Source organism: Lithobates pipiens, unplaced genomic scaffold (assembly GCF_037356315.1).
Source record: "Lithobates pipiens isolate NorthernLeopardFrog02 unplaced genomic scaffold, aLitPip1_a1.2 Scaffold_1, whole genome shotgun sequence".
Classification (NCBI taxonomy): domain Eukaryota; kingdom Metazoa; phylum Chordata; class Amphibia; order Anura; family Ranidae; genus Lithobates; species Lithobates pipiens.
The window spans coordinates 234,279,221-234,301,266 of NW_027507685.1; the positions used below are offsets into that span (position 1 = coordinate 234,279,221).

The 22,046-nt window shown below is 48.6% G+C and overlaps 1 protein-coding gene and 1 non-coding gene across 2 annotated transcripts in view; both read left to right on the plus strand.

The window, feature by feature from the left end:
- The window catches only part of LOC143984962 (major histocompatibility complex class I-related protein 1-like), a 50,194-nt gene extending 33,559 nt beyond the window's left edge, over window positions 1-16,635 (plus strand). Inside the window, exon 3 of the mRNA XM_077484681.1 lies at window positions 16,281-16,635. Coding sequence (XP_077340807.1) covers window positions 16,281-16,284 — 4 coding nt within the window. The 3' untranslated portion in view covers window positions 16,285-16,635. The remainder of the gene's footprint in view (window positions 1-16,280) is intronic.
- Window positions 16,636-17,943: 1,308 nt separating this feature from the next.
- LOC143989834 (small Cajal body-specific RNA 16) lies at window positions 17,944-18,101 on the plus strand. The gene has a single exon (XR_013277085.1).
- The last annotated feature ends 3,945 nt before the right edge of the window (window positions 18,102-22,046 follow it).

Sequence of the window (22,046 nt, forward strand, 5' to 3'; positions counted from 1 at the left end):
TGTTGTCACGTCTGCTTCGCAGAGGGGAAGCCGAGGGGATTCCACTAATCCTGGTTGCCCCAGATTGGCCTCAGCGGCCCTGGTGCGTCTGGTGGCAGATGTTCCCTGACGACTGCCGTTGCGAAAGGACCTTCTATCTTAAGGTCAAATCTTTTATCCTGCTTTACCATCGCTGGCTTTAACGGCATGGCTATTAAGAGCCAGGTGTTGAGGAACCGGGGTCTGTCGGACTTGGTGATTCCAACTATGTTGAGGGCACGGAAATCTTCTCGGAAGAAATAGCATTGTAACTGGAAAGCCTACATCTCCATGTGTGAGGAGAAAGGATGGCATCCACGCTCCTTTTCCATATCCAGGATCCTGCTGTTTCTCCAGCAAGAGATTGGCATTAAGCACCATCAATGGCAAATTTCAGCTTTGGCTGTCTTTTTTTTCAATGACCCCTGGCATCACACTCGTGATGCCTTAGTGAGTACCTTCGTTCAGGGGGTACGACACGTAGTCCCTCCGGTGTGTCCACCATTACCCCCATGGGATTTGAACCTGGTGTTGTCGGCGCTTCAAAATCCGCCATTTTAAAACATCAGGGAGATTCCCCTGTGGACTCTTTCTCAGAAAGTTACACTGGTTTCAGTAAACATATGTTCTCCTTTAAGTAACATTGGTGTGGAGTGTTGTTTCCTTTACAGCAGGTGATACCCAGGTAATAACAAAGGTATATTGTGTTTATACTGCAGATTGTGGGGTTATTCGCTTCACACCAACATCGCACCATAGCTGTGTCAAGGGGATTGAGCGAATTCAGTGGGGGTTTAATAGCAGAGTACAGGCCCAAACAAACTCAGGAGCTCCTTCGGGGGTCAGTGCTACATTAGTAAATTGAGTCCACTTGTGTGTAATTTCATCTCAGTATAAATACAGCTGTTCTGTGAAGCCCTCAGAGGGCCTTGAATACATCACCCCCACCGTGGAACATGGTGGTGGCAGCATCATGTGGGGATGCTTATCTTCAGCAGCGACAGGGAAGCTGGTCATATTTGATGGGAAGATGGATGGAGCCAAATACAGGGCAATCTTGGAAGAAAACCTGTTATGCCGCGTACACACGACCGGTTTTCCCCGTCGGAATAAACTCTGTCTACACAAGATCACACCAAAGTCCGAACGTCTAGAACACGTACGATGGGACTAGAAAAAGGAAGTTCAATAGCCAGTAGCCAATAGCCTCCGTCTCGTACTTGCTTCAGAGCATGTGTCATTTTTGGTCCGTCGGAACAGCATACAGACGAGCGGTTTTCCCAATAGGAATTGGTTCTGTCGGAAAGATTTAAAACATGTTCTATTTATAGGTCCATCAGAGTTTTCGGAAAAAAAAGTCAGATGAGGCATACACACGATCGGAATATACGATGAAAAGCTTCCGTCTAACTTTTTCTGACGGACATTCCGCTCGTGTGTACGCGGCATTAGAGTCTGCAAAAGACTTAAGACTGGGGCGGAGGTTCACCTTCCAGCAGGACAACGACCCAAAACATACAGCCAGAGCTACAATGGAATGGTTTAGAGCAAAGCATATTCATAGGTTAGAATGGCCCAGTCAAAGCCCAGACCTAAATCCACTTGAGAATCTGTAAAAGACTTGAAAATTACTGTTCACGGACGTTCAACATCCAATCTGACAGAGCTTGAGCTATTTTGCAAAGAAGAATGGGCAAAAATGTCACTCTCTAGATGTGCAAAGCTGGTAGAGACACCCCCAAAAAGACTTGCAGCTGTAATTGCAGCGAAAGGGGGTTTTACAAAGTATTGACTCAGGGGGGCTGAATACAAATGCACCCCACACTTTTCACATATTTATTTGTAAAAAAATGTTCAAAACCATTTATCATTTTCCTTCCACTTCCCAATCATGTGCCACTTTGTGTTGGTCGATCACATAAAATCCCAATAAAATACATTTATGTTTTTGGTTGTAACATAACAAAATGTGGAAAATGTCAAGGGGTGTGAATACTTTTTCAAGGCACTGTGTAATGTATTTTTTATATCTACACACAAATGTTTTGCCTTTCATTTCTATTTTCAAGTGAATGAGTTGTTTTACAAGGAGATCATTTACAATCACTTTAAGCCCTGTCTTTTCTACATCAGAAAACCTTAATAATACATTTTGATTGAAAACAATTTATACTTAAATAAAAAAAAAAATAAAATAAAAAAACATGGAATGAGTAAACACACGAGTATATTACTGCACTCAAATGTAACATTTTATTTTTGTTTTACTGCTCTGTACTCAACGCTGTATTGCTGATCTTTACTGTGTGCATTGTCCCATAGACCACAATGTATCTCAGTAAAAACATATATTTTTTTTTTTTACTCCCGTGTGCAACCAGCCTTAAAGTATTAAAATGTATGCATTTGGGCTCCACTGACATTTGTTTAAAGAGTTGTCAAGGGTTAACTGAAAAAAAATTGTTTTAGGAATTTTTCTCAAAGGAAATGGCGGTTATCTCAATGTGCTCTGACTATTCCTATTCAATACTATGAGAGGGTGAGACCGATAACACCAAATTTAACACACCTGCTCCCCATTCACACCTGAGACCTTGTAACATTAACGAGTCACAAGACATCGGGGATAGAAAATGGCTAATTGGGCCCAAATTGGACATTTTTACTTAGGGGTGTACTCACTTTTGTTGCCAGCGGTTTAGACATTAATGGCTGTGTGCTGAGTTATTTTGAGGGGACCCTAAATTGACACTGTTATATCAGCTGTACACTCGCTACTTTACACTGTAGCAAAGTGTGATTTTTTCAAGTTTGTCACATGAAAAGTTATAATAAAATATTTACAAAAATGTGAGAGGTGTACTCACTTTTGTGAGATACTGTATGTATGGTGGGTGGTCTGCAATTGGTTAAATTGGAGCACAGCTTTTAAAAATCTACAAGGATCCAAAACATCTCTTTGTATAATCAAAACAAATAAGCCGGTGGCACACCATAAAATCCAATGCAAGGGAAGCTTTATTATTCCAGAAAAACAACAAAAATCCCATCCTCGAACCTCCTGTGGCCTGCACCACCTTAAACTGGCCTAGTCCATCTAAAGCCGCGTACACACGGGCGGACTGTATGGCCAACTTAGTCCGTCAGACAATCCAACGGACAGTCCGTCCTACTTTCGAATGAACGGACTTGACCACACACGGATGCAAAACTGTCCGTCGAAAGTTTGCGCGATGACGTGTACAGCACGTACAACGGGACTAGAAATAGGAAGTCCAATACACAGCAATGCAACCTTTCACCGTGTAAATCCTTGCTGAGCATGCGCCATACTTAGGCCATCGAACTAGCCTACTCACGAGCGGATTGTCCGCTGAAACCAAAGTACGACGGACAATATTACGGAAATTCCGAAATACTTAGTCCGCCAGACTGCACGCTGAAAAAGTCAGCTGAAGCCCACACACGAGCGGACTGTCTGCTGAAATGTGTTTCGACGGACTAAGTTGGCCAGACAGTCCGCCCGTGTGTACGCGGCTTAACATTCGCCTTCCCAGGATTGACAGTGCAGCTGTCCAAATGTGCCCCCCTGTTCTCCTTCATCCAGAGTAGGGGTGCTCTAATACAGGAAGTGTGTTACTGGCCAGATCACTAGGTTAAAACAAAGGGAGGAAAGCCTATCCAAAAATGATTGCAGCTACAACATCTAATGATTGGTAAGCTGCAATATATTAATTTTTTTGTTTTGGGGTTTAATACAGTTTAAGTGAGCCAATACCCAGTTCATGAACACTAAAGTATATTAGATATTCTGAAAAAGCAGAACTTTAAGGGATAAGTTCACCTTTCTGAACATCCATATTTAGGGTATAACATGTTCAATATCTGCCCCCTCTTTCCCCCCAATCCACCCCCTCCTTGTGACAGCAAGCAGGGGATCTCCCTGCGGGGGAGGGGGTGATCTTCGTGGTCTTTGAATTTCTTTCTTTTTATCTTTCTGACAGCGAGCGCCATTTTTTCGTCGTATCAGTTTCATGCTGTGGAGGAAGCATAAAGCGAACACAACGTTTTATTTTTTTATGTAGAAGTGGCTTTGTCTTGGTTGATTATCATCTTCATGCCCTGGAGGAAGTGTAAAGCCAAAATGACATTTTGGTTTCTCTATGTAGAAGTCACACTCTGGTGGAGTGGCCATGTCTAGGTCGCACTCTGATGGAGTGGCCCCGTGTGGGGCGCACTCTGGTGGAGTGGCCTCGTCTGGGGCGCACTCTGGTGGAGTGGCATTGTCTGGGGCGCCCTCTGGTGCAGTTGCCTCGTCTGGGGCGCACTCTAAGGTAGTGTCCTCGCCTGGGGCGCACTCTGGTGTAGTGTCCTCGCCTGGGGCGCACTCTGGTGTAGTGGCCTCGCCTGGGGCGCACTCTGGTGTAGTGGCCTCGCCTGGGGCGCACTCTGGTGGAGTGGCCTCGCCTGGGGCACACTCTGGTGGAGTGGCTTCGCCTGGGGCACACTCTGGTGGAGTGGCCTCACCTGGGGCACACTCTGGTGAAGAAAAAGTCTATCGGCCTCCAACCTCCCCTAACAGCCGATCCAACACACGCCTGCAGAAAAAGAAAAGTCTTCCAGGGCACACTCTGGTGTAGTGGCCTCGTCTGGGGCGCACTCTGGTGTAGTGGCCTCGTCTGGGGCGCACTCTGGTGTAGTGGCCTCGTCTGGGGCGCACTCTGGTGTACTGGCCTCGCCTGGGGCGCACTCTGGTGTACTGGCCTCGCCTGGGGCGCACTCTGGTGAAGAAAAAGTCTATCGGCCTCCAACCTCCCCTAACAGCCGATCCAACACACGCCTGCAGAAAAAGAAAAGTCTTCCAGGGCGCACTCTGGTGTAGTGGCCTCGTCTGGGGCGCACTCTGGTGGAGTGGCCTCGCCTGGGGCGCACTCTGGTGGAGTGGCCTCGCCTGGGGCGCACTCTGGTGGAGTGGCCTCGCCTGGGGCGCACTCTGGTGGAGTGGCCTCGCCTGGGGCGCACTCTGGTGGAGTGGCCTCGCCTGGGGCGCACTCTGGTGAAGTGGCCTCGCCTGGGGCACATTCCTGTGGAGCGGCCTCGCCTGGGGCACACTCTCATGAAGAAAAAGTCTACCGGCCTCCAACCTCCCCTTAGCCGATCCAACACATGCCTGGTTTCTCTAAGTCTGGGGCGCACTCTGGTGGAGTGGCCTCATCTGCGGCGCATTCTGGTGGAGTGGCCTCGTCTGGGGCACACTCTGGTGAAGTGGCCTCGCCTGGGGCACACTCTGGTGGAGCGGCCTCGTCTGGGGCGCACTCTGGTGGAGCGGCCTCGTCTGGGGCGCACTCTGGTGGAGCGGCCTCGCCTGGGGCACACTCTGGTGGAGCGGCCTCGCCTGGGGCACACTCTCGTGAAGAAAAGGTCTATCGGCCTCCAACCTCCCCTTAGCCGATCCAACACACGCCTGTAGAAAATAATAAGTCTTCTTGTCTCCAACCTCCCCTCAAAGCTGGTCCAACACATGACTGCAGGAAAGAAAAAATGTACTGGCTTCCGTCCTCCCTTCACAGCTACTCCAACTCGTACTGTCTTTTATTTTTTTTTCTATTTTTGTTGTTTTGGTTCTTTTTCTTTGGTTCATAAACATCGAGGGTAGTCCTGCAGGGAGGGGGGGGTGATGGCTTTCGCGGTCTTAGGTTTTTTTTCTGTATGTCTTTCTGGCTTTTTCGTGGCTCTGGGGGAAGCAAAAAGTGAACATGACGTTTTACTTTTTTTATGTAGAAGTGCTTTCGCCTTGGTCTATTATCATCTTCATGACCTGGAGGAAGCGTAAAGCGAACATGACGTTTTGGTTTCTCTATGTCTGGGGCGCAATCTGGTGGAGTGGCCTCGTCTGGGGCGCGCTCTGGTGGAGCGGCCTCGTCTGGGGCGCGCTCTGGTGGAGCGGCCTCGTCTGGGGCGCGCTCTGGTGGAGCAGCCTCGTCTGGGGAGCGCTCTGGTGGAGCGGCCTCGTCTGGGGTGCGCTCTGGTGGAGCGGCCTCGTCTGGGGCGCGCTCTGGTGGAGCGGCCTCGTCTGGGGCGCGCTCTGGTGGAGCGGCCTCGCTTGGGGCGCGCTCTGGTGGAGCGGCCTCGTTTGGGGCGCGCTCTGGTGGAGCGGCCTCGCTTGGGGCGCGCTCTGGTGGAGCGGCCTCGCTTGGGGCGCGCTCTGGTGGAGCGGCCTCGCCTGGGGCGCGCTCTGGTGGAGCGGCCTCGTCTGGGGCGCGCTCTGGTGGAGCGGCCTCGTCTGGGGCGCGCTCTGGTGGAGCGGCCTCGCTTGGGGCGCGCTCTGGTGGAGCGGCCTCGTCTGGGGCGCGCTCTGGTGGAGCGGCCTCGTCTGGGGCGCGCTCTGGTGGAGCGGCCTCGTCTGGGGCGCGCTCTGGTGGAGCGGCCTCGCTTGGGGCGCGCTCTGGTGGAGCGGCCTCGCTTGGGGCGCGCTCTGGTGGAGCGGCCTCGCTTGGGGCGCGCTCTGGTGGAGCGGCCTCGCCTGGGGCGCGCTCTGGTGGAGCGGCCTCGTCTGGGGCGCGCTCTGGTGGAGCGGCCTCGCTTGGGGCGCGCTCTGGTGGAGCGGCCTCGTCTGGGGCGCGCTCTGGTGGAGCGGCCTCGTCTGGGGCGCGCTCTGGTGGAGCGGCCTCGCTTGGGGCGCGCTCTGGTGGAGCGGCCTCGTCTGGGGCGCGCTCTGGTGGAGCGGCCTCGCTTGGGGCGCGCTCTGGTGGAGCGGCCTCGCTTGGGGCGCGCTCTGGTGGAGCGGCCTCGCTTGGGGCGCGCTCTGGTGGAGCGGCATCGCCTGCGGCGCGCTCTGGTGGAGCGGCCTCGCTTGGGGCGCGCTCTGGTGGAGCGGCCTCGCTTGGGGCGCGCTCTGGTGGAGCGGCCTCGCTTGGGGCGCGCTCTGGTGGAGCGGCCTCGCTTGGGGCGCGCTCTGGTGGAGCGGCCTCGTCTGGGGCGCGCTCTGGTGGAGCGGCCTCGCTTGGGGCGCGCTCTGGTGGAGCGGCCTCGCTTGGGGCGCGCTCTGGTGGAGCGGCCTCGCTTGGGGCGCGCTCTGGTGGAGCGGCCTCGCTTGGGGCGCGCTCTGGTGGAGCGGAATCGACTGCGGCGCGCTCTGGTGGAGCGGCCTCGCTTGGGGCGCGCTCTGGTGGAGCGGCCTCGCTTGGGGCGCGCTCTGGTGGAGCGGCCTCGCTTGGGGCGCGCTCTGGTGGAGCGGCCTCGTCTGGGGCGCGCTCTGGTGGAGCGGCCTCGCTTGGGGCGCGCTCTGGTGGAGCGGCCTCGTCTGGGGCGCGCTCTGGTGGAGCGGCCTCGTCTGGGGCGCGCTCTGGTGGAGCGGCCTCGCTTGGGGCGCGCTCTGGTGGAGCGGCCTCGTCTGGGGCGCGCTCTGGTCGAGCGGCCTCGCTTGGGGCGCGCTCTGGTGGAGCGGCCTCGCTTGGGGCGCGCTCTGGTGGAGCGGCCTCGTCTGGGGCGCGCTCTGGTGGAGCGGCCTCGCTTGGGGCGCGCTCTGGTGGAGCGGCCTCGTCTGGGGCGCGCTCTGGTGGAGCGGCCTCGTCTGGGGCGCGCTCTGGTGGAGCGGCCTCATCTGGGGCGCGCTCTGGTGGAGCGGCCTCGTCTGGGGCGCGCTCTGGTGGAGCGGCCTCGCTTGGGGCGCGCTCTGGTGGAGCGGCCTCGCTTGGGGCGCGCTCTGGTGGAGCGGCATCGCCTGCGGAGCACTCTGGTGGAGTCTGAATGTAATAGACGACAGGCATGCTGTGTGAGCCTTGTCTGCAGTTAATACCGCATACATCTTCAATAAAAAAAAAGAAGAATTAGATTTAGCACCTTCACCTACATTTCATATATTTTTTTAACTTCAAATTATAGAGAGAACAGTTCAAAAATCTTGTGCCAGGGACAATGAATAAACTTGACATGACAGGGACACAAGGATCACTATTGTTGGCCTTCCTATAAAGATGCTGGTTGCCTGCCACTCATCCCGACCCACTAGCTGGCAATAATCGCATGAAACATCTGATGTAATCAGCCTGCACATGTTTAGAATCTCGGCTGGTCCCTGCTGAACTGGCCAAAATTCTGTGTATTGCCGGCTTTAGGAGCACAGACACTTAGGTGAAAGGGATAGTGCATAATAAAACGCTCATGGATAATTAATTAGCACTGTTTTATTTGCATTCGTTTTGTCTGTCTGTCTGGCCGTGAATATAAGGGTGATGACGCCCATATAGCATGAACGGAGCGTTTTTGCAGCATCTGTAACTTTCAGGTGCTACATGCAGGCAGTCCATTGAAAATGATTAGAACGTACAGCTGCACAGTCGCAGCCACTTCCTCCATGTAAAAGAGATCTGGGTCCATATCGGATGGTGATTGGGAGGCGGCATTGCCCACACTGCCCATAGTCTCTTTATCTTCCACACAGAAAGTAAACCAACTATTCATTTCACACAGGACTTATAATACCTCTAAGATATTTGTTTAAATGGCAGCGTAAAGATACCCCTCTTTGTCGTAGATGTAATATTGGGCTGGCTAATTTAATACATATGTTATGGAGATGTCCTGAACTCCATCACTATTGGCAAGGGGTTATTTCTGCTGTTATCTCTGTCTTTAACCAATTACGGACCGCCGGCCGTCGTTATACGCCAGTACTTTGAAGAGGAATATCGTTGTTATGGCAGAGCTAGCTACCATAACCCCGCTATTTTTTTTTCTTTAGCGGGCGGTCAGATAAAAGTGGTCTCTGCGGCGGATTTGCCATGAGATCCCTTTTATTGGCTGCGGGAGAGGACCCCCCCTCCTGCCATGCTCCGATGCCCTCCACCGCTTACCGGAGCCGCCGGCAGCTTCTGCTACCGTGTGTGGTATGGAGCTGAGTGAGGGGAAGATGGCCCCCACCCGTCTCCATACCACTGGAGGGCAGAAGTGACATCAAAACGTCTCTTCCCCCCCATAGCTCTTAAAGAAACTTTTTTTATTTATTTAGTTTTTTTCAAACAAGTTTTTTTTTATTTTTTATTGCATTTTGTGTAAATATGAGATGTGAGCCCGGATCTCATATTTAAGAGGCCCTGTCATGCTTTTTTTTTTTTTCCTATTACAGGGGATGTTTGCATTCCTTGTAATAGGAATAAAAGTGACACAATTTTTTTTTAATTTTTTTAGAGCACAGTGGGAAAATTAAGAATAAAAGCTAAAATAAATATAAAAAAAAAAACGCGCCCATCCAGCCGAGCTCGCGTGCAGAAGCGACCGCATACGTGAGCAGCGCCCGCATATGAAACCGGTGTTCACACACATGGGAGGTATCGCCACGATCGTTAGAGCGAGAGCAATTATTCTTTGGCGAAACTCTCGCTTTAACCCTTTGATCACCCCCTAGTAGTTAACCCCATTCCCTGCCAGTGACATTTATACAGTGATAAGTAGGGGTGCAACGGATCGTCACTGATCCGTGATCCGAACGGGCCACCCCGCTCGGATCGGCACATGCTGCGATCCACAGAGCGCTCCGCGGTCTCGGCCTTAGGAAAGGCCGCGGCTTCAGCCTAGCTCCGAAGCGGCAGCCATCTTTCTACACCCATGCTGTTTACACTGTGTTTGCTCCGACGTCATGACGCCGGTTCCTCTCTTCCCTCTCTGTATTAATCTGTACAGTGGAGGGGAGAGATCCTGAGATGGAAGCAGCCATCCCTGCCAATACTCTGCAATATCCCAATACTCTGCGATTCCCTGCCAATACTCTAGCAATACTCTGGAATACCCCAATACTCTAGCAATACTCTGCGATACCCTGCCTATACTCTAGCAATACTCTGCGATACCCTGCCAACACTCTAGTAATACTCTGCGATACCCTGCCAACACTCTAGTAATACTCTGCGATACCCTGCCTGCCAATACACAGCGATACCCTGCGGTACCCAGCCATACTCAGCTGTACTCAGCCGTACTCAGCCATACTCTGTTGTGCCCAGCCATACTGAGCCGTACCCAGCCGTACTCAGCCATGCTCAGCCGTACCCAGCCGTACTCCGCTATGCTCAGCTATGCTCAGCCGTACCCAGCCATACTCAGCCAATATTACAGCGGGGGAGATTGTGGATATTACAGTGGTGACTATATGGTGGTGGAATTTTCACAGGTTTTTGCAAATTAAATTATTATTTGCTGATCCGAAAAATGATCCGATCCGTGACTCTGATCCGAGGAACGATCCGATCCGTGAGTTTTTTGATCCGTTGCACCCCTAGTAATCAGTGCATTTTATAGCACGGATTGCTGTATAAATGTCACTGGTCCCAAAAATGGTGTCAAAAGTGTCTGATCTGTCCGCCGCAATATCGCGGCAGAAAATGACGTCAACCACTTGACAACTGGGCACTTAAACACCCCTCGTACCCAGACCAATTTTCAGCTTTTGGTGCTCTCACACTTTGAATGACAGTCATGTAACATTGTACCCAAATGAATTTTTTGCCCTTTTTTCCCTACAAATAGAGCTTTCTTTTGGTGGTATTTAATCACCTCTGGGTTTTTTAATTTTTGCGCTATAAATGAAGAAAAAAGACCGAAATTTTGAAAAAAATATGCATTTTTCTTTGTTTCTGTAATAAAATTTTGCAAATGATATTTTTTTCCATGATTTTTGGCCACAATTTATACTGCTACATATCTTTGGTAAAAATAACCCAAATTAGTGGATATTATTTGGTCTTTGTGAAAGTTAGAGAGTCTACAAGCTATGGTGCAAATCATACAAAATTAATCAGATCTCATGTACTGGTCACATTTCTTGTGACCCGAACAAGCCAGGAAAGTACAAATACCCCCTAAGTGACCACTTTTTTGAAAGTAGACATTCCAAGGTATTTAGTAAGAGGCATGGGGAGCTTTTTGGTGTTGTCATTTTTTTCCCACAATTCTTTGACACTGCACTGATGACAGATGCCACTGATACGTGGCACTGTTGACACATGACACTGATGACAGATGGCACTAATATGTGGCACTGATGACAGTGATATGGCACTGATGAAAGATGCCACTATGTGGCACTGATGACATGTGGCACTGATCACAGATGGCACTTATACGTGGCACTGGGGACAGATGGCACTGACAGGTGGCACTGGGGCAAATGAAACTGGGGACAGATGGCACTGACAGGTGGCACTGGGGACAGAGGGCACTGACAGGTGGCACACTGGGGTCAGATGGCACACTGGGGACAATACTTACGGCCGCTGCAGCTGCTAGTAAACATGTAAACATGCTATGTAAGCCATGCCATGTATGCCATGCTATGTAAACATATGAGATCATCTCTCATTGGGCACGCCGATCGCTCTGTAAACGGCTGCTGTTATTGGCCGTTTACAGCGATCTGTGACTGGCTGTGTCCGGGGGACACGGCCAGCACAGAACTTCCCCGATGTGCGTTCGCGGGAGCGCGCATTGCGGAAGTAAACAGGAAGATGTCCAGGGACGGCCTCTCGGCAATTGGCGTCCACGCTTCAGCTGTCTTTCGGCTATAGAGCGGACGCCTAGTGGTTAAATTTAGGGCAGCCAGGCTTTTGTTGTCTGCTTTGTTTCCATGGTTACCAACACGTCTTATACACAGTGATGGGCAGTGGGGGAGGGCACAGACACACCATGTACTGATTTATAATAGAGGAATATGATGGGCAGTTTTCATGCTATTCAGCATTCCCACCCATTTTCTCCAGGAAATGCATTTTCTAGTTTGCACTTAAAACTGCCATTTTGTCATTTTGTAACTTTTGGAAATGTCAGTAAACACGTGTCTGTGCCAGTACATTTTGGGTGTTGTGTCAGTAAATCTCAATCTGGTAGGTTGGCAGCACTGCTCTGCCCCATGAGTGTAGGTGACTTCTCCAGTGTACTTTTTGTATCTATCACTATCAATATTACTCACCAGTCTCTGTGTCGGTCTCCTGGTGATGTCCATTGGTTTTGCAGCCGAATCCGAAACATCCAACAAGGGCTCTGAGACAGCGGCGTACAAACGTCCGGGTCCTCTTCATTGTGATTGGAGTATCTGCAGGCTGGTCACCGATACCTCCTACAATAGCTGACCTTCCTTCGCTGGGTTTCTCTTTGGTGTTTTTCAGAGAAAGAAGCTGATTACATTTAAATCGGTTCATTATTAAGAATAAAGAAACACTCTTTAAATGTACTATAGAAATCGCAAAGAAATTGAATTGAATTAAATCAAATCCAATCAAATTGCAAGAAAAATCTCAGGAGAGATCAGAGGCACGTCCTCAACGCTCAGTCTCCTATGAGATTCTGCTGTCTGACGTCCGTGCGTCTGCATATATAGTGGCCCAGTCGATGACATCATCGGCAGAGTTTTTTTTTTTTTTTTTTGAAAAAATAACTGACAATTTTTCTTAAAGGGGCCACGTCCTTATTTGTCAACTTTGTGAATTGCAAAATAACTGACAACTTCGTCTGAGACTGCTGTTGCTATGGAAACCCAACCGACAACCTATTACACTGCTCGTGCTGCTCTGAGCATGTGCGAGATCTGGAGGTGCATTCTGGGTAACCAGCATGCATGGAATACAGGAAGAGATACAGTCTGGCTTCAGATGCCCACACATGAGATGGCTGCGGCCTGCTGGGACTTACAAAAGTAAGAAATCAATGGTGCAAAAATACAAAACAGACCTTCGTTTGCAGCATTCCTTTACTAGAATACATCAAGCATGAGGATTATAGGGGGATTTTTATCTAAAAGTAAAATTTTGCTCAGAACTCGGCTTTTCAGTATAACTAAAGGAAATCCCGTTTATTGTTAGTGTTGGATGGAGTGGAGAGGGGTTAGATCCCCTGTCAGGTTTTTATTGCTGTCTGCACCCCTTTAGGGAGATTCAGTCTCTCTATTTACCAACAAAAGTGAAAGAAAATGCCAGGTGTTGGGTTGTCACGGAACAGGAATTAGAGGGGAAATCTTCCAATGTGGACACTAGTTCTGGTGACACCCAGGGGTGATGTCACTTTGGGAGGATTTCTCTCACTTCTTTTTTTGTCTATGGGAAAGGAAGTGAAGGGAAATCCCCCCCAATGGGGACACAGATGGCAAATAAAACCTGACAGGGGTTATAGTCCCCCTCACCTCTATTGTAAATGGGAAAAAAAAAGTTGGTCTTTATTCCTATTTTATCTTTTATCTGGTATGCGGGGGATGGTGGGGACTTGGTATAATCAAGAGTGAAACACATTACACATGGGGGGCTATGGGGGGGAGGGGTGAGCGCTCAGCTAGTCATTTGAACCCTTTCAGTGTTGGTGATTTTTGCTGATTCCTGCTCTCCCAGCATTCCATAGTTTGCCATCAAGGTGTATGTCAGAGGTGTGACCGGGACCTTTCTTAATTTCACAAACACCCAACAAGCATAGCGCCCCACAATTGATTTCAGTGTGTTTTCCTGTGCCCCACAAGTATCTGATGGCGCGTTTCACTTTGATTTATATCCCACGCATTTTGCCCACATTTCTTGTTTTGGGGTCTCACGTTTTGGGGGGGCATTTACAATAAATGGCACTACAAGTGCAAGGCTCGTATTTTTGCATGTTCCAGGATTGCGTGGAAACGTCCATTTCTGTGCGCATTACCGGAACACGCAGCTGTGACCGGAGACTGATATGGTGGAAAGTTGTCACCGCGGCATGCCGTGTTCCGCCATATTTCCATTTTCTATCGGTGACCACCATACAAAAACTTTTTTTTCAGTAGCGGGCAGACGTGTAAAGTGCGCATGTTTTCTTTGGATGGAAATGTTGGAGTAAAGTTCTTTGTCTCCTTTACTCCTGACCAGGGGCATTGCTAGGTCTGCAAAAGATCTGGGGCTAGAGCCCATAGCAGCGTAGTCAAGAAAGTGTGTGAGGAGGAGAACCCGGTAACATCTCGTTACCGCTAAGGGTGCAACAGATCAAAAAACTCACGGATCGGATCATTCCTCGGATCAGAGTCATGGATCGGATCATTTTTCGGATCAGCAAATAACTGAATTTGCAAAAACCTGTGAAAATTCCACCACCATATAGTCCCATACTGTAATATCCACAATCTCCCCACTGTAATATCCACGTCATCTCCCCCATTGTAATATTGGCTGAGCATGATGGCTGGGTACGGCTGGCTATCACTGAGTATGGCTGGGTATTACCGAGTATTGCAGGGTATTGCAGAGTATTGGCAGCTTATTGCTGGGTATTGCATTGCAGGTTATTGCAGAGTATTGGCAGAGTATTTCATTGGCAGGGTATTGCATTGCAGAGTACCGTTGGCAGAGTATTGGCAGAGTATTGCATTGCAGAGTATTGGCAGGGTATTGCATTGCAGAGTATTGGCAGGGTATTGCATTGCAGAGTATTGGCAGGGTATTGCATTGCAGAGTATTGGCAGGGTATTGAGGGATGGCTGTGACTGTGCTTGTCACAGAGCAGCCCACATCGCTGCTTCCATATGATCTCTCCCCTCCACTGTACAGATCTGTACACAGAGGGGAGAGAGGAACCGGCGTCATCACACTGGTTTGTTTACAAGTGATCGCTCCGTCATTGGACGGAGCGATCACATTGTAAATCCCAACAGGTGCACCAAGATGGCTGCCACTTCGTAACTAGGCTGAAGCAGCGGCCTTTCCTAAGGCCGAGACCGTGGAGCGCTCCGTGGATCGCGGCTTGTACCGATCCGAACGTGGTGACGATCCGTTGCACCCCTAGTTACCGCGGTTTGTTTACATTCTGTGACCGGCTGTGATTGGACACAGCCGGACACGTGGTAAAGAGCCAATTTCATTGGCTCTTTACTGCGATCGTGTTTGGGCTGTGTCAGGGTGACAAGCGGCATCCCTGATCGCCGCTCTGCACGCGCCCTAGGCACCGTGAATGTGCACAGTACATGTGACCGGCTGTGATTGGACGCGGCCGGTCATATATATTTATATTGTTTATGTTTAAAATATTTTTTTTTTATTTTTCTCCTTGTCAAACTTTTTTATTGATCATACAAAAATGTTTTTTTTTTTTCAATAAACAAAAAAAAATGTCAATTTTAAGACCATTGGGCAGAAGTGACGTTTGGTGTCACTTCTGTCATCCAACGGGAAGGGCATCCTGTTGGATCACATCACAGGTCCCAGAAGAATGCCCGGCCACTAGCAGAGTACAGCACAACTCGCGCATGCGTAGTGCGTGCCTGGCCGAGCAGCCGCCAGCTGTCACGATGGGGTGCCCACAGTTCCTATAATGGTGCCATGGAGAGGAACGAGGCTCCATGCGGCCGCATCGCTGGACCGTTCAAAGTCAGCAGCGTTCTGCTTTTTGTAGCTGCTGACTTTTAATAAACTAAAAAAGTGGAACTCTGCTTTAAAGTTTAAAGACAGATAAGTTTCTGGTCGGACAGGGAATGCCGATCGGCGGGGTCTCCTGTCAAAGTGGGGTGAGCACTGGTAATCAACACATTGATTATCAGCGCAGCCCCATCAGAGGTGCCCACCACAATGTCAATTGGTGCCCATCAGTAACGCCTGTTAGTACCTTCTCATCAATGCCATCTATTAGTGCCCATCAGTGCAGCATATCAGTGTAGCCTATCAGTGCCCATTAATTATACATATTGGTGCCTCCTCATAAGTGCCCTCGGTGAAGGAGAAACTAAGAAAAATTCCCCCTCCCCAAATTTCTGTCTTTTTTTATTTTTTAGTTTGTTTAGCAAAAAAAAAAAAACACAGAAGTGATTAAATACAACCAAAAGAAAGCTCTATCTGTGGGAAGAAAATGAGAAAAATGTTTTGGGTACATCGTTGCATGACCGCGCAATTGTCATTTAAAGTACGACAAAGCTGAAAGCTGAAAATTGGCCTGGGCAGGAAGAGGGGAAAGTACCCAGTACTGAAGTGGTTAATTATATGCCAGTCAACCCAAAATTATTTGTTGGGTGGATGCAGGTAGATTATTCACTCATTGGAACTTTGTGTCTCTTGAGGGACTCGAGTGGTGAAATCTCCCAGTTGAGGTCATTGAGCCAGCATTCCCACGGACTCTCTCGTTCCTCCAGTCATGTACATTTATTAGAAAGTCTGGTGGTGAAGTGAGGCCCTCACACAGTGGTCATGCTTTAGAACCCAGAAGAAACAAAGTTTTTGCTCTTCCTATGAGGTTCTCTCTTCTATCCTCACCGTTTCTTTTTTTTGTCCCTTTAGGTGAGATGGGTCGCATCTGGAAGAAAGGAGAGCGAGTGTCCTGTGCCACATTGCTGGCCTTGGTGCTGGTAAATCTGCTGTGTACAACATTGGCTCAGAATCACCACGGGCACAGCCACGGAGATGTTCACCATGGCCACAGTCATGAAGGTCATCATGGGCACAGCTACGGACGTGCCCACTGCCACGAGCATGGACATGCGCACGGCCACAAGGACCATCACGGGCACGATCACCACGGTCATGGTCACGATGATCTTGATGCATTCAGAACCTGCTGGCAGTTTGGAGATGCACTACCCCAGGAGGCCGCTTAACAGCCTGCTAAAAGTGAGGCCAACGTAGACGCTCCACCATCCCCACCTTCTCCACCACAGTGGTTAAAAGAGAAGCTGGATCCTGTGACACTCTGGACCTATGTAAGTGTGACCCCCCCCCCCCCCTTTTTTTATGAGCATAACTCAAGGGGGGGTAATAGGAAAATATATATAGATATATATTTATTTATGAAGGGGTTACTATGTATCCTAGGGAGTGTTCTATCTGAAGGGGGGATAGGACTGTGCAGTGAACTGACAGACGGTTTACACACACAGCTCCTGGTACTCCATGTGCCCCGGGCAATCGCAAGAGCCCAGTGGCGATTGAGACCGCTGGGCACTTTCATCACCATGGGGGGGCATGCGCCTCCGGCTTCGCAAGCGCTCCCTAGTGGCTGTTTATGCTACCGACGTAGCATAACGGCGATTTGCGCAGCCGAACCATGCTGTCGTAGTACAACTTTGGCAGACGGTTGGCATGCGGGTTAAAAAAAAGACAGCTAGTTATTTTCCTTTTTGACCCATCCCAACTCCATTTTCATATTCAGGGGTAACCGACAACTAGGGTCCATTCACACGGGTATATGCGTATTTTTCCACATGAGTGCAGGTTCACATTGGCAGGAAATCCTGCAACACGTATCTAAAGTACTTGCATTTAGATATGTACAGTTCTAATTCCATTCAATTTAATGGATACACATTTATGCATGTATGCATGTACACAAAAAATCAGCGGATCTGTGCGTCCCTGGACTCAGAGGTGGCCTACTTTTTTCTTTTTTTTTTTTTCACAGCACATATTTTTGTAGATAGGCTCAGCTGTGTGTAGTATGGGCTCCTTGATTACTATAGTGCTGCATTTAGATTGACACAAAACGCAGTGAATGAGCCCTAAGGCCGCGTACACACGGGCGGATTGTCTGCCCATCTAAGTTCGTCAGACAATCCGACAGACAGTCCGTCCAACTTTCGAATGAACGGACTTGACCACACACGATGAACAGACAGTCCGCCGAAAGCTTGCGCGATGACGTGTACAGCACGTACGACGGGACTAGAAATTCGACGTCCAATACACTGCAATGCAACCTTCGCCGTGTAAATCCTTTCTGAGCATGCTCCATACTTAGTCCGTCGAACTAACCTACTCACGAGCGGATTGTCCGCTGAAACCAAGTTTGGACGGACAAAATTACGGAAATTCCGAAAGACTAAGTCCGTCAGACTGTCCGCTGAAAAAGTCCGCTGAAGCCCACACACGAGCGGATTGTCCGCTGAAACACGGTTCAGCGGACTAAGTTGGACGGACAATCCTCTCGTGTGTACTCGGCCTCAGGCTACCGGTCTTGGTTTCAGCTCCAGATTGACGTATCTGCCAGCCTTGCCGTGACCAAGAGTAATCCTTGAGGTGTGATCCTCTTCACTGAGGAACCCTGAGCAGTAACAGGTGTGGGCATTCCCCAGAGACTAATGTCCATGTATAATACTGCACACAATCTGAAAAAATGAAATAAGAAAATAAACGACAATTGGGCTTTAAAAGGCATAGTCCGCCTTTTTAAAAAATGTAATACATTTTTGTGTTTAAAGCCTGCAGAGCATTGTAACCGGGATCATTGTATTGCAGGGGTAATACACAGGCTCCTCCAATGTTGTGCATACGGCTTTTCTGGTAAAGCTCTCTTCATTCACATCGATGTGAAAGGAGGAATCTGTTATGCTCTTCCTTTTATTTTTTTTGTTTTTTTTCGTTTCACGAAAAAAAGAACATTACATGTATGCCCAACATCAGGAGTGTGGCAGAAACTCCTAATGCTGGGCATAGGGCTCCATTCACACCTGAGTGTAGCATTTTCAGCAGAAAGTCACGCTATTTTGCTGTGTTTTTGCCGTGATTTTTTGTAGGTCAAAAGGACCCCAATGTAAAAAGCAGAAAAACTCCCATATCTGCCTTTAAAAGAAAAAAAAGTTCCAGAACTTGTTTAAGTTTCAGGCATTTTGGAGTGGAGATGTGAACCTTCTCCATAGAGAATTCAGGCTTCAAGCTATAAAACGCTCAGGTGTGACTGGGGCCTAAACGTCATTTTTATTTTTTTTGAGGCCTTAAAAATGCCGGGACAGTTGAAACACCCCCTATTGCCACATAAACTGAAAACGAAAAAATTGTGTGACAAAAAAATGAGATCTACAAAATACTCACCAGGCCTATTTTCAAATAAGATATAAAAAGTAAACCGCGCTATTCAGAAAAAATTATTTTTTTTCAAAAATGTATATAGGTTCCCTACAAGCAGCAACTCCAATCGTAATACTCCGATATAATAAACTACCGTATATACTCGAGTATAAGCCGAGATTTTCAGCCTCTTTTTTGAGGCTGAAAGTGCCCCCCTCGGCTTATACTCGAGTCATCGCTGTCTGCCTGCTCGATCAGCGTGTCGAGCAGACAGACAGCGGCCATTCTATAATTCAAAAGCCGCGCCTCCGGCTCCGCCTTCGCCTGTGATAGGCGGAACACTGAATTTCCCAGCAGCCTGTGTTCCGCCTATCACGGACATCGTCTCATCCTCGTACTACGGACGAGGATGAGACGATGTCCGTGATAGGCGGAACACAGGCTGCTGGGAAATTCAGTGTTCCGCCTATCACAGGCGAAGGCGGAGCCGGAGGCGCGGCTTTTGAATTTTACAATGGCCGCCGAGGCGCCGACGAAGAGCGGCGATCCTGGCAAGGCACGGGACGGAGGCAAGGCAAGGCACGGCACGGCACGGGACGGGACGGGGGCAAGGCACGACACGGGACGGAGGCAAGGCACGGCACGGGACGGAGGCAAGGCACGGGACGGAGGCTCGGGACACAGGTAGGCTGGACACACACACACACACACACACACACACACACACACACACACACACACACAGGGATGGATGGATGGAGACACACACACACACAGGGATGGATGGATACACACACACACAGGGGTGGATGGATACACACACACACAGGGATGGATGGATGGAGACACACACACACACAGGGATGGATGGATGGATGGACACACACACACAGGGATGGATGGATGGATGGATGGACACACACACACACACACAGGGATGGATGGATGGATGGATGGACACACACACACACAGGGATGGATGGATGGATGGACACACACACACACAGGGATGGATGGATGGATGGACACACACACACACACACACGGACGGACACACAGGGATGGACGGACACACACACAGGGATGGACAGGCATGTCTCACCCTCGGCTTATACACGAGTCAATAAGTTTGCCAGTTTTTTGGGGGGTAAATTGGGGGCCTCGGCTTATATTCGGGTCGGCCTATACTCGAGTATATACGGTAAATAAGTGAAAAAGGTGAGCTGCGCTAAAAAACAAAAAAAAAATAAAAAAAAATAACCTCAACTCAAAAAACTTAAATCACACGCATATTGAAAAATCTATAATCCCAAAAGGAAATTAGTGACAAAAAAGATGCAAAGATAGCTTAAAAATATTACTTAAAAATGTTAAATAAATATAATTATATCAGTGAATAATATCTTAAATGTATAGGTGAGAATTAAAAATCACCAGTGCCAATAATATAATTAGCATAAATTATATGTCCCTTGTGCATAAAAATTGCATAAATTGTTAATAAAGCACAAAACACCAACTGATTATAATGAATGTACAAAAGACTTAAAAAAAATAATAGAAATAAAGTCAATAAAAGTCCCAGAGAAAACAATCAAAAGATGGTGAGGATTCGTCCAAAGTGAAGATATGGAGCGGGCACCCTCAATATTCTGTGTTAAAAGAAATCCAAGAAATCACCTCCACCAGTGAAAGGGGGCCGCTTACCAGAATTTAAGATCTCAGTATCAGTGAGATCAACAAGGCAAAAGCACAGGGGTTCTGGATGAGCCGTCACATGAGCCACAGTAAACTTTATCCTTGATGTAAGCCTCCAGACTCGGAACGAAGGTGTCATATATCATATAAAGAAGCAGAAAGGCACTCGCATAGCGTAAAACCTCTTACTTTAATAAATAATAAAATAAATAATATTGCACTCACATGTATAAAGAAGGAAACAATCGTGTAAATAGAAAACGAGCCGGCCGGCTCTCGTATGCCGCCCGCACTTCCGGGTTAGGCGTAGAACGCGGTGACGTCAGCACGCCCTATTTTCAAATACCTTGCAGTGTCTACTTTTCAAAAAGGGGTCATTTTGGTCTGTAGTAGCCTGGTAGTGGAGGGCCTCGGAAACTGTTCTATCAGGTTCAGGTCAGTGAAGGCCAGTCAAGTTCCTCCACCCCAAACTCTCTCATCCATGTCTTTATGGACCTTGCTTTGTTCTTTGGTGCGCAGTCATGTTGGGAAGGGACCATCACTAAACTGTTCCCACAAAGTTGGGAGCCTGAAATTGTCCAAAATGTCTTGGTATTCTGATGCCTTCAGAATTCCCTTCGCTGGAACTGAGTGGCCAAGCCCAACCCCTGAAAAACAACCCCACACCATAATCCCCCCTCCACCAAATGATTTGGGCCAATGCTCAAAGCAAGGTCCACAAAGACACGGATGAGCGAGTTTTGGGCCTGCACAGATTCCTGACCTCAACCCATTAGAACACTTTTGGGATTAAATAGAGCGGAGACTGGGAGCCAGGTCTTCTCATCCAACATAAGTGCCTGACCTCACAAATGCGCTTCTGGAAGAACGGTCAAACCTTCCCATAGACACACTCCTAAACCTTGTGGACGGCCTTCCCAGAAGAGTTGATGCTGTTATAGCTGTAAAGGGAGGGTCAACTCAATACTGAACCCTACGGACTAAGACTGGGATGCCATTAAAGTTCATGAGTGTGTAAAGGCACGTGTCCCAATACTTTTGGTAATATAGTGTATAACCTTGGCCTGTGTGAGAAATATCTCAGTAACGTGACATCTTTGTATGTGATTAAAATAACTTGTCATTTTTAAAAATGTATGGCATAAAAAACATCTTCATGGACTCAACATGCCTCTCTCAGCAAATGCCTTGGGATATCTACTTACCAGAAAGGGGTCATTTGGGGGGTATTTTACTGTCCTGGACTTTTAGCGCCTCAAATGTTATCATTCAAAAAGTCTGAGCTGCTAAAAAGCTGCAGAAATTCGGTGTATAAATAACAATTTAATAATTGAAGATAATTTTGGCCTAGGCCCGAAATGAGGAAGCAACGGGAGGAAAAAAAAATAAGTTAAAAAAGTAAATATAAAATACTAGCGATCGACCGATTAACGTTTTTTGGTGCTGATACGATACCGATATTTCGACCACCTCTCCTGCCGATAGCCGATATTTTGTACATTAAAAAAAATATATATTTTTAAGTCCCCTTGCTCTGTTGAGCCACTTTGGTTATTACTATAAAGCCGA